The sequence below is a fragment of the Artemia franciscana genome, chromosome 11 (assembly GCF_032884065.1).
Source record: "Artemia franciscana chromosome 11, ASM3288406v1, whole genome shotgun sequence".
Lineage (NCBI taxonomy): Eukaryota > Metazoa > Arthropoda > Branchiopoda > Anostraca > Artemiidae > Artemia > Artemia franciscana.
Window position 1 is genome coordinate 12,031,554 of NC_088873.1, and position 11,735 is coordinate 12,043,288.

The 11,735-nt window shown below is 32.4% G+C and overlaps 1 protein-coding gene across 1 annotated transcript in view; it reads left to right on the forward strand.

Annotated features, from left to right (window-relative positions):
• LOC136032815 (E3 ubiquitin-protein ligase TRAIP-like) overlaps positions 1–11,729 on the forward strand; it is a 40,022-nt gene extending 28,293 nt beyond the window's left edge. Inside the window, exon 5 of the mRNA XM_065713219.1 lies at positions 10,701–11,729. Coding sequence (XP_065569291.1) covers positions 10,701–10,901 — 201 coding nt within the window. The 3' untranslated portion in view covers positions 10,902–11,729. The remainder of the gene's footprint in view (positions 1–10,700) is intronic.
• The last annotated feature ends 6 nt before the right edge of the window (positions 11,730–11,735 follow it).

Below are 11,735 nucleotides of genomic sequence, written 5' to 3' on the forward strand. Positions count from 1 at the left end.
AGAAGGGGAAAATCGAAACACAAACAGAGACGATAAAAATACATCTTAATAATGTTTAATATGACAATTTCACTGTCTTTTTCCGCTTTGTAATTTTCCGCGATGTTATTTGAAACAATAGACCTGTTTTTCTGTAATTTCATTTGGTTTTATTTGTGAATAGAAAGGCAGTGTGGTCAAATTAATGTTTTAGTACTGAGGTCACAGGCCTAACTCCATTATATGTATTGAACTAGGCTTAATCCGGATTGCCGTTTGTACAGGGCGGGTCATGATGAGTTTTAAATATAATTTTTCTTTATTACTATAGAAAATCCTGTGTTTAAATTTTGCATCGAGTTATAATGAGGAATAAATTTACATCTAAAAAATCTTGTTGCTAAAAGTTTCCTTAATGGGGCTTTGATATGATGTCATTGTCCCTCTATACTGTACCGGATTAACGATGCTCCTTGACTACTAAGGTCCTAGTGGTGTACCTGCAGTGTATTGCTACAGCTGAGTTCTAACTCTGTGTTTCACATTACCAAGGTGAGGTCATACCCATTGCGCCACCATAGGACCCCACTAAGTCTTCAACCGTAAAGGCGTGGAAGATATGATGACTGGATATCTTCATTTTATGAGCAAATAAATCTTTGCGAAAATGGAACTTGTCTATCATTGTCAAGTTGGAAGTATTATAAAAATGGAACCAATGTTTATAAAGGACTTGTCTATAAGTGAAAGCATAATTGAAAGTCACAAAAAAAATTAATTGAAAGCATAATTAAAAGTTACGGTAAAATTCTAGTTAATTGACTTCTTGCTATCTCAGAAAGGGTTTAGGTTAGGAAAATGAAACTTTCAGGGATGGGTCTACAGGCTAAAGTATATCCTGGGAAGGTATTTTAAAGTACCCACCTCCACTCCTTCTCCCTCTAGAGGGCCCTGAAATTTGCTACATGACAGGTCTATACCTATTGAAATTTTGACAAAACAACATTTTACCTTAATTTTCAGTTATTAGTTGCTCTTCTCTGCCTTTAGTTCTAAAAATGCAATTCCTGTTATTTGAGTAGAATTTTGATCCATATCAATGTTTTTTTTTTTATTTAGGAAATGTATTTGGATATCTTTAAAACCTTATAAAATGGAATTGAGCAAAGTTATGAAGCTGAAAATAATTTTGTTGTACTTCAATTAAGCAGAAGATCTATTTTGCAAGGTTTCATTTTTATAACACACATATTTTTAAAGGTCATCAAAGGTCAGGGCCCTCAAGAGGGAGAAGGAGTGGAGGTAGTTGCTTCAAAATACCTTCCCGGGACATACTTTAGCCTGTAGATTTATCCCTAAAAGTTTCATTCTCCTAACCTAAACCCTTTCTGGAATTTTACCAAAGTCACAAAAAAATATTAATTGAAATCAATTGAAAGCATAATTGAAAGTCACAAAAAAATTAATTGAAATCAATTGAAAGCATAATTGAAATTCACAAAAAAATATTAATTGAAATCAATTGAAAGCATAATTGAAAGTCACAAAAAAAATTAATTGAAATCAATTGAAAGCATAATTGAAAGTCACAAAAAAATATTGATTAAAATCAATTGAAAGCATAATTGAAAACACAAAAACAAATTTAATTGAAATCAATTGAAAGCATAATTGAAAGTCACAAGTTTTTTTTTATTGAAATCAATTGAAAGTCACAAAAAAATATTAATTGAAATCAATTGAAAGTCACCAAAAAAATATTAATTGCAATCAATTGAAAGTCACAAAAAATATTGAAAATCACAAAAAAATAGAAAGTCACAAAAATATTGAATAGCCAAATTTCTCAATGTCATTATATCGATGAAAAAAAAGTTGATATTAGAAGTCACATGAGCCTGAGACTTGGGGTGGGAAATGAGTAAACTTATGCTAAGAACTGGCGTTACGCCAACTTGTTTTTTTTTTTTTTCTTGTATCTTCTCGTGCGAAAACCAAGGAATGTGTCTAGAATTTTTCAAAATCGATAGTAGAGCAAAAATTAAGATTTGTAAAGAAAACAACTTTGTAGGGCGAGGGAAAGGAAAAAACTGGGGGAAAAAAATCAGTAGTCAGTATTGCCACTTGGTATTTCTGGCAAACAAAAATAGAAACACAATTATTATTTTTACACGTTTATCTCCAAATATGCTAAAAGACGAAAAATTAAAATTTATTTTTCACCGATAAAAAAATAGCGTTTATGTACTAAAAAAGAAAATTAGGAGGTGGGGAGGGGAGTCACCGTGAATTTAAGGAGCTTTGGAGTGCTGTATCCTTCAGTGTGAAAATCATCGTTGCTACAAGGGATGACTCACGAGTTTTTATTTTCGTAATTACGCCGTGCTTTAACTTTTGCTCTCAAAAAATTTTGATTTTCCTGGATGCAGGAAAAAAATGTCTATGATATATAATGCACATAACAGTACTTTCTAAAAGGTTGTTTTAACATTTTTGTTCTTCCAATCATACATAATTCTATTTCTTTTTAATCTTGGGTAAACATTATAATCAATCATTTATTAGTTACATAATCATTATAATGGATAATTATATAATCTGGTAATCATTACAATCAATCAAATCTTATAGTAGATCATTTCATGCATTCAAGTTGAAGCAAGAAGAAAAAGTTTCAAACTGATACTACTGCTATGCTTTTTATAGTTTGGATTGTTAGGGGGGGTGAACACGGCCTATTTTCTGCCTCCAATAAAACAGATTGAAAATCTTTGAACGATTCAGATTCAAATAGGGTGACACATGCCTTTGTCGTAATAGATTGCTGTTTTATTTCCCATTTAGTGCGAAAAAAACTTGTAGGGAATTCTATTTCAGCTATCAATAACCAGTAAGGACAAGATAATTTAATGACCTTATTTTAATGACCCTTCAAGTTGAAAATGTTGAATAAAAATCATTCTTGAACTTCGACTGAATAAAAATTCGTTATTTGTTCATGATTTTCAGCCTTAATTTTTTTTTATCTCTGCATTTCTTAATAAGGATTGCTTTTGATAACCTGGCAACCGTGTTACTACCGCTTTTTCATTGGCCATACTTATGTTCAGTGCTGCCAAGTAGATTAGTTTAAATATGCCTCCTTTTTTTTACCATCATCACTTGCACACCTTTTATTATTTCATGTTAACAAAGACGAATTATGGGATTCAGAACTGAATTATTAATCATCTTTTATTACCTTCAGCAGCAGATTTAACCCCTAAAATACGTATAACATATGAAACAGATCAATACCAGAGTTCGTTCTGTATTTATAGCAATACAAAAATACTGGACTTATTGGCTTATTAGAAAAATTTCGATTTAAAATCAGCATGAAAATCTGATTCTTTTGATGTATCTTTTAGCATCAAAATTCCGTTTTTTATAGTTTCGTTTACTATTGAGCCGGGTCGCTCCTTACTACAGTTCGTTACCACGAACTGTTTGACAAAGGCAGAAGAAAATTTAATTTGTGGTATCCATTGTCTTTCAACGAAAATGATATAAGTGAATTTAACGTATTATTTTATGTATTGATTCTTTTTTAATATATTAATTAGTTTTGAATCTTATTAATTTAAATTAATTAAAATTTTTATTATAATTATTATTTAATAAATGTATCATTAATATGTATGGAAATACATTTAGTTATTAACGATAACCTTCGAGCTCTAGAACACACTTAACATGTACGTTTAAACTATTATCAATTGATCTTTCTTAAAATTCAATTCAATTTTATTTCATTACTAGCTGTTGGGGTGGAGCTTCGCGCCACCCCAACACCTAGTTGGTGGGGCGCTTCGTGCCCCCCCAAGCCCCCCCGCGCGCGTAAGTAGTTACGCGCCATTGTAGTTGTGTCCCTGTATCCCACCTGTGATAGAGATATATATATGTATATATATATATATATATATATATATATATATATATATATATATATATATATATATATATATATATAGTATATATATATATATATCTATATATATAAAAATAAGTTGTCTGTGTGTGGATCTGTGGATCAGGTGACGTCATGTTTGTCCGCATATGACGTCTGAATTATTTCACACTAATACAAAAGAAGAAAAAAACTAAAAAAGGTAAAAACTACAAAAAAAACTAAAAAGAAAAAAAAAAACTAAAAAAGCTAAAAAACTAAAAAAAAACTAAAAAAAGGTAAAAATCTAATAACTAAAAAAAACTGAAAAAAATAAAAAAAGGCAAAAACTACAAAAAAAATAAAAACTAATAAAAAAACTAAAAAAGCTAAAAAACTAAAAAAACTAAAAAAAACTAAAAAAAGGTAAAAAACTAAAAAAAACTAAAAACTAAAAAAGAAAAAAACTAAAAAAAAGGAAAAAACTGAAAAATAAAAGAGAAAAAGAAAACTAAAAAAATATGAATAAATATATATAAAAATAAGTTGTTTGTGGGTTATGTCTGTCTGTCTGTCTGTCGAGTGACGTCGTGTTTGTCCGCATATGACGTCTGAATTATTTCACACTAATACAAAAGAAGAAAAAAAACTAAAAAAGGTAAAAACTACAAAAAAAACTAAAAAGAAAAAAAACTAAAAAAGCTAAAAAACTAAAAAAGGTAAAAAACTAAAAAAAACTGAAAAAACTAAAAAAGGCAAAAACTAAAAAAAAACTAAAAACTAATAAAAAAACTAAAAAAGCTAAAAAACTAAAAAAACTAAAAAAAGGTAAAAAACAAAAAAAAACTAAAAATTAAAAAAGAAAAAAAGAAAAAAAAGGAAAAAACTGAAAAATAAGAGAAAAAAAAACTAAAAAAAATATTAATAAATATAAAAATATAAATATAAATATAATATAAATTAGCAATCAACAAAGCACCGAGACACAAATGACGACCGGGACACAGGGAGTATAAATGACGACCAGGACATAAGTAAAAAAAAAAACTAAAAAAACTAAAAAAATGGTAAAAACTACAAAAAAACTAAAAACTAATAAAAAAACTAAAAAATCTAAAAATCTAAATAAACTAAAAAAGAAAAAAAAGAAAAAAGGAAAAAAATAAAGGAGAAAAACAAAACTAAAAAACGAATGTATATACAGACCGGGACACCGGGATACAAATGACGACCGGGACACAGGGAATATAAATGACGACCGGGACACAGGGACACAACTACAATGGGGACGCCGGGGGGCACAGGGGGATATAAATGACGACCGGGACACAAGGAATATAAATGACGCCCGGGACACTCAAAGAGAAATCACAGACTGGAACACCGGGACACAAATGACGACCGGGACACAGGGAATATAAATGATTGTTTTCCCATGGACCATTATATGTTGCATTTTCAAGAGTCGGTAAACCTGACAATCTATTTATATGCACAGACAATGGGACAGCAAAGAATGTTGTATATTCGCAAGTTTTACGTAGTTAAAAACACGTAATATATATATATATATATATATATATATATATATATATATATATATATATATATATATATATATATATATATATATATATATATATATATATATATATATATATATATATACTAGCTGTTGGGGTGGCGCTTCGCGCCACCCCAACACCTAGTTGGTGGGGGCGCTTCGCGCCCCCCCAAGCCCCCCCGCGCGCGTAAGTCGTTACGCGCCATATTAGTTACGCGCCATTGTAGTTGTGTCCCTATGTCCCACCTGTGAATATATATATATATATATATATATATATATATATATATATATATATATATATATATATATATATATATATATATATATATATATATATATATATATATATATATATATATATATATATATATATATATATATATATATATATATATATATATATATATATATATATATATATATATATATATATATATATATATGTTTTTAACTACATAAAACTTGCGAATATACAACATTCTTTGCTGTCCCATTGTCTGTGCATATAAATAGATTGTCAGGTTTACCGACTCTTGAACATGCAACATATAATGGTCCATGGGAAAACAATCCGTATTCAGATCTATACCTCATGATTCTAATGATTGCCCTTGAGCTTTGTTGATTGCTAATCGACCATTCCCTGAGTCGCCATCGTCATTTATATATCCCCCTGTGCACCCCGGCGTCCCCTTTGTAGTTATGTCCCTGTGTCCCGGTCGTCATTTATATTCCCTGTGTCCCGGTCGTCATTTGTGTCCCGGTGTTCCAGTCTGTGATTTCTCTTTGAGTGTCCCGGGCGTCATTTATATTCCTTGTGTCCCGGTGTCCCGGTCGTCATTTATATCCCCCTGTGCCCCCCGGCGTCCCCATTGTAGTTGTGTCCCTGTGTCCCGGTCGTCATTTATATTCCCTGTGTCCCGGTCGTCATTTGTATCCCGGTGTCCCGGTCTGTATATACATTCGTTTTTTAGTTTTGTTTTTCTCCTTTATTTTTTTCCTTTTTTCTTTTTTTTCTTTTTTAGTTTATTTAGATTTTTAGATTTTTTAGTTTTTTTATTAGTTTTTAGTTTTTTTGTAGTTTTTACCATTTTTTTAGTTTTTTTAGTTTTTTTTTTACTTATGTCCTGGTCGTCATTTATACTCCCTGTGTCCTGGTCGTCATTTGTGTCTCGGATATTTATATTTTTTATATTTATTAATATTTTTTTAGTTTTCTTTTTCTCTTATTTTTCAGTTTTTTCCTTTTTTTTAGTTTTTTCTTTTTTAGTTTTTAGTTTTTTTTTGTTTTTTACCTTTTTTTAGTTTTTTTAGCTTTTTTAGTTTTTTAGCTTTTTTAGTTTTTTTATTAGTTTTTTTTTAGTTTTTGCCTTTTTTTAGTTTTTTCAGTTTTTTTTTAGTTTTTAGTTTTTTACCTTTTTTTAGTTTTTTTTAGTTTTTTAGCTTTTTTAGTTTTTTTTCTTTTTAGTTTTTTTTGTAGTTTTTACCTTTTTTAGTTTTTTTCTTCTTTTGTATTAGTGTGAAATAATTCAGACCTCATATGCGGACAAACACGACGTCACTCGACAGACAGACAGACAGACATAACCCACAAACAACTTATTTTTATATATATTTATTCATATTTTTTTAGTTTTCTTTTTCTCTTTTATTTTTCAGTTTTTTCCTTTTTTTTAGTTTTTTTCTTTTTTAGTTTTTAGTTTTTTTTAGTTTTTTACCTTTTTTTAGTTTTTTTTTTAGTTTTTTTAGTTTTTTAGCTTTTTTAGTTTTTTTATTAGTTTTTATTTTTTTTGTAGTTTTTGCCTTTTTTTATTTTTTTCAGTTTTTTTTAGTTATTAGATTTTTACCTTTTTTTAGTTTTTTTTAGTTTTTTAGCTTTTTTAGTTTTTTTTTCTTTTTAGTTTTTTTTGTAGTTTTTACCTTTTTTAGTTTTTTTCTTCTTTTGTATTAGTGTGAAATAATTCAGTCATTTGGTTCCAAAACTGTGTCGACTGACTTGTAAAGGACTGCCTGGTCTTGAATCTTGGTCAAAACAATATTGTTGATTTCGTGGACGTCTATATTTTTGGGTGCGAGAATCGCTCTTTCACTTAGCCATTTATTATTTTTATAATTTTTTAGAATATTCGGAAATACTTTTTCAATCAATTCATTTTTGGACGTCACTAAACTACAGAAATCAGCAGGTAGTTGTATACGTCCTGAAATTGAGTCTATCGTATCATAAATGTCTTTTTGTTCCGACGTTAACTTGTAAATGTTATTTTGTACATACGACAATAGATCACTCGTACTGTAACTTTGTTCACGATCCAATTCTACACATGTCGAAACAGCAGCGATACGGTTAGGTGAAGGCATTCCCAAATCCTGAAGAGGTTTGTTTGCCATACGTACGCACAAATCTTCTATAATAACTAAAAGCCATTTATTATTTTTATAATTTTTTAGAATATTCGGAAATACTTTTTCAATCAATTCATTTTTGGACGTCACTAAACTACAGAAATCAGCAGGTAGTTGTATACGTCCTGAAATTGAGTCTATCGTATCATAAATGTCTTTTTGTTCCGACGTTAACTTGTAAATGTTATTTTGTACATACGACAATAGATCACTCGTACTGTAACTTTGTTCACGATCCAATTCTACACATGTCGAAACAGCAGCGATACGGTTAGGTGAAGGCATTCCCAAATCCTGAAGAGGTTTGTTTGCCATACGTACGCACAAATCTTCTATAATAACTAAAGTGTCGTTATAAATTTCTGATGTAAAATCAAAAGTCATTTCTGACGTCTCTAACTGTTTTCGATGGAGTATATCTTCGGACATTTTTGACTTATATTTTTCCCATAACTCTGTAGGAGCTGATGGAGAGCAAGTGTACGAATTTGACTTGGGGTTGACGTTTCGCACGCGTCATTGATGCAGTTATCCCAGTGTTGGTCATTCTCCAATAAATTCAGAGCTTGGCATGCACTACGGTAAGTGTCATGTATAGTACCGTTTACAGTTCTCAAATACTCAAAGGATGTCGGACCGGGTACATTCACCAAAAGCAGGCGTAGAAAGAAGCATTCATGTTGATTGGGGTGAACGGTGTAGAGTCTTCCTATCGTGGTATCTTTGAAGATGGTAGGTTGGCCGTAAACCCACTGGTTATCTACTTCGATGGTGGTACCGTTGCCATTGTAGGTTTTTCAGTCATTTTACAATTAGAAATTTCTCTTTCAACGGTCTTCTTACAATTAAAAATTTGTCTTTGAACGATATTCTTAAATACCTGTGTCCTGGTCGTCATTTATATTCCCTGTGTCCCGGTCGTCATTTGTGTCCTGGTATCCCAGTCTGTAATTTCTCTTTTTCTTTTTTCAGTTTTCTTTTTCTTCTTTATTTTTCAGCTTCACTATGAAATACATATCGCCGAACCTTTGTTTTTTTAACTAAAATCTGGTAGTCATTGATGACCTTTTCCAAGTCAAAATCCCAAACCCAATCATCATCGCTATCATTTTCAGTTTTAATATGTTTTGACTCTCGCTGTCCAGGTGGATCTTCATCTAACTGCGCGGTTTTGCGTTCTTTAGCCTCAAGCCTGTTTCCTTGCTGTTCTTTTGATTCCTCGGCACGCTTTCTTTTCTGACTTTCTCTATCAGCAGCAAGTTTTTTGGCATAGACTCTTTGAGCATCTTCATCAGTCATTGTAAACTTAAACATTAATAGAATTCTACGCGAACATATGTCTTATATAACTTGAATGACGTCACCTTCAAAGCAAAAATGATGGCAACTAATTTCATGACGTCAGCCGAAACATGACGTCACCTGATCCACAGATCCACACACAGACAACTTATTTTTATATATATAGATATATATAAACTAGCTGTTGGGGTGGCGCTTCGTGCCACCCCAACACCTAGTTGGTGGGGCGCTTCGCGCCCCCCAAGCCCCCCCCGCGCGCGTAAGTCGTTACGCGCCATATTAGTTACGAGCCATTGTAGCTGTGTCCCTGTGTCCCACCTGTGAATAGAGATAGATATAAATATATATTTTTAACTACGTAAAACATGCGAATATACAACATTCTTTGCTGTCCCATTGTCTGTGCATATAAATAGCATTTATATTCCCTGTGTCCCGGTCGTCACTTGTGTCCTGGTGTCCCAGTTTGTAATTTCTCTTTGAGTGTCCCGCTCGTCTGTCCCGGTGTCCCGGTCTGTAATTTCTATTCAAACAATCCCTGTGTCTCAGTCGTCAATTATATATCCCGCCTGTGCCCCCGGCGTCCCCGTTGTAGTTGTGTCCCTGTGTCCCGGTCGTCATTTATATTCCTGGTCGTGATTTGTGTCCGGGTGTCCCAGTCTGTAATTTTTCTTTGAGCTTCCGGTCGTCATTTATATTCCCTCTGTGTCGATCGTCATTTGTGTCCCGGTCTGTAATTTATCTTTGAGTGTTTTTTTCTTTTTAGTTTTTTTTTAGTTTTTTACATTTTTTCAGTTTTTTTTCTTCTTTATTTTTCAGCGCCACTATGAAGTAAATATCGCCGAACCTTTGTTTTTTAACTTAAATATGGTAGGCATTGATGACCTTATCCAAGTCAAAATCCCAAACCCAATCATCATCGCTATCATTTTCAGTTTTGATATGTTTTGACTCTCGCTTTCCAGGTGGATTTCATCTAACTGCGCGGTTTTGCGTTCTTTAGCCGCAAGCCTGTTTTCTTGCTGTTCTTGTGATTCCTCGGCACGCTTTCTTTCTTACTTTCTCTATCAGCAGCAATTTTTTTGGCATAGACCCTTTTTGAGCAGTTTCCTCGGCTGTTGCCATTGTAGGTTCTTCAGTCATTTTACAATTGAACATTTTTCCGTGAACGCATGTCTTAAATATCTTTAATGACGTCACCGTCATAGCAAAAATGACGACAACTAACTTCATGACGTCAGTCGCCACAGAAACATGACGTCACCTGACAGACAGACACACAGACAGACAACTTATTTTTATATATATAGATTTATTATTAAGTTTAAAATTTTGTGGCAAGTATCTTGAAATTCCTGATGATGGTGGCAAAATTGCGGGGACCCATCCAAGCTTTTCTGCCAGTAGTATCTAGTTTATGTGGGATGAACTACTAGAATATGTTTTATAAGATGTATGTAACTGGTTCGAGACTCAGTATGTGAAAAAAACTAATAATTTATAAATGTACCTTTGTAGAATGAGGATTTGAAAAATAAGCTGAAAGTTCTATCCAAATCTCGTACTAGTAAAGTGTGGCATCTAGATCTGACACCAAAGATGTACGGTCGGAAAAACATGAAGAACCTTGTTTGGAGACAACTGCCGATTTCTTATCTCTTAAAAATGATGAAAGTATTTTTCTTACTCCTGATGAAAAGGTTAGTTCCGTTTTATTGATACAAGCTGTTGTATTCAAAAATAAATTCATCTTTTTCTGTTTAATTTTATAGGTTTTTCAATCTGCACTATTTAGCCCTCCACATATTTCTCCATCTTAAAGTGGAGTGTTGATCTCCCGATAGCTCCCAGCTTACTGCAGTGCGCAGTCTTTTGGCGTAGCGTCAATTTACCAATGCTTGGAGAGACGATGTGCAAAAAGTATTTTTCAATTGGCTAGGGGGAGGGCAAATTTACCGTTTTTTCTTCAACGAAAATGCCAAAAAACTCTTTGGACAGGGGCCGAAAAATCTAGGGGTACAGGCCCCTCCTCAATTAACGCCACAGTGTCTTGTAGTAGTTCCTTACATTCAAGAAATCAACTATCCTGGTGAATATTTCGAGTTTAATGCTCTTTTTTAGGGCCTAGCGAACTAGGCATTTATCTGAGGGTGGTAGTTAGAGGCACTTTAACAAATACTTCATAGTCGACAAAAATTTTGAAGAAATGGTAATTTTGGTCTAGATAAAAAAGATGACAATTCGGTTTATTTGAGTGATCGATGTTGTTTTCTTAATGTTCTACTCCTAACGTCTCATCACAGCACTAGGCCGCCTGAATGTCGCACAAGTTGTGCTTAATCCCACCCAACTGCATTCTATTCAGAACATCATTCTATGTTACATCCATTAAAGTTCTTACTTTCTCTAAATCCGTTTTTATGTCCTGCCCCCATTTTGATGATGACTGAGTTTTTTAAAGAAATTTCTGTTTTTTATTTGGTACCAGTTGGATTTCTGCAACGCACAATTTTGGCAACCACTGACACTTCATTCGTGAAATGTGACCTTACC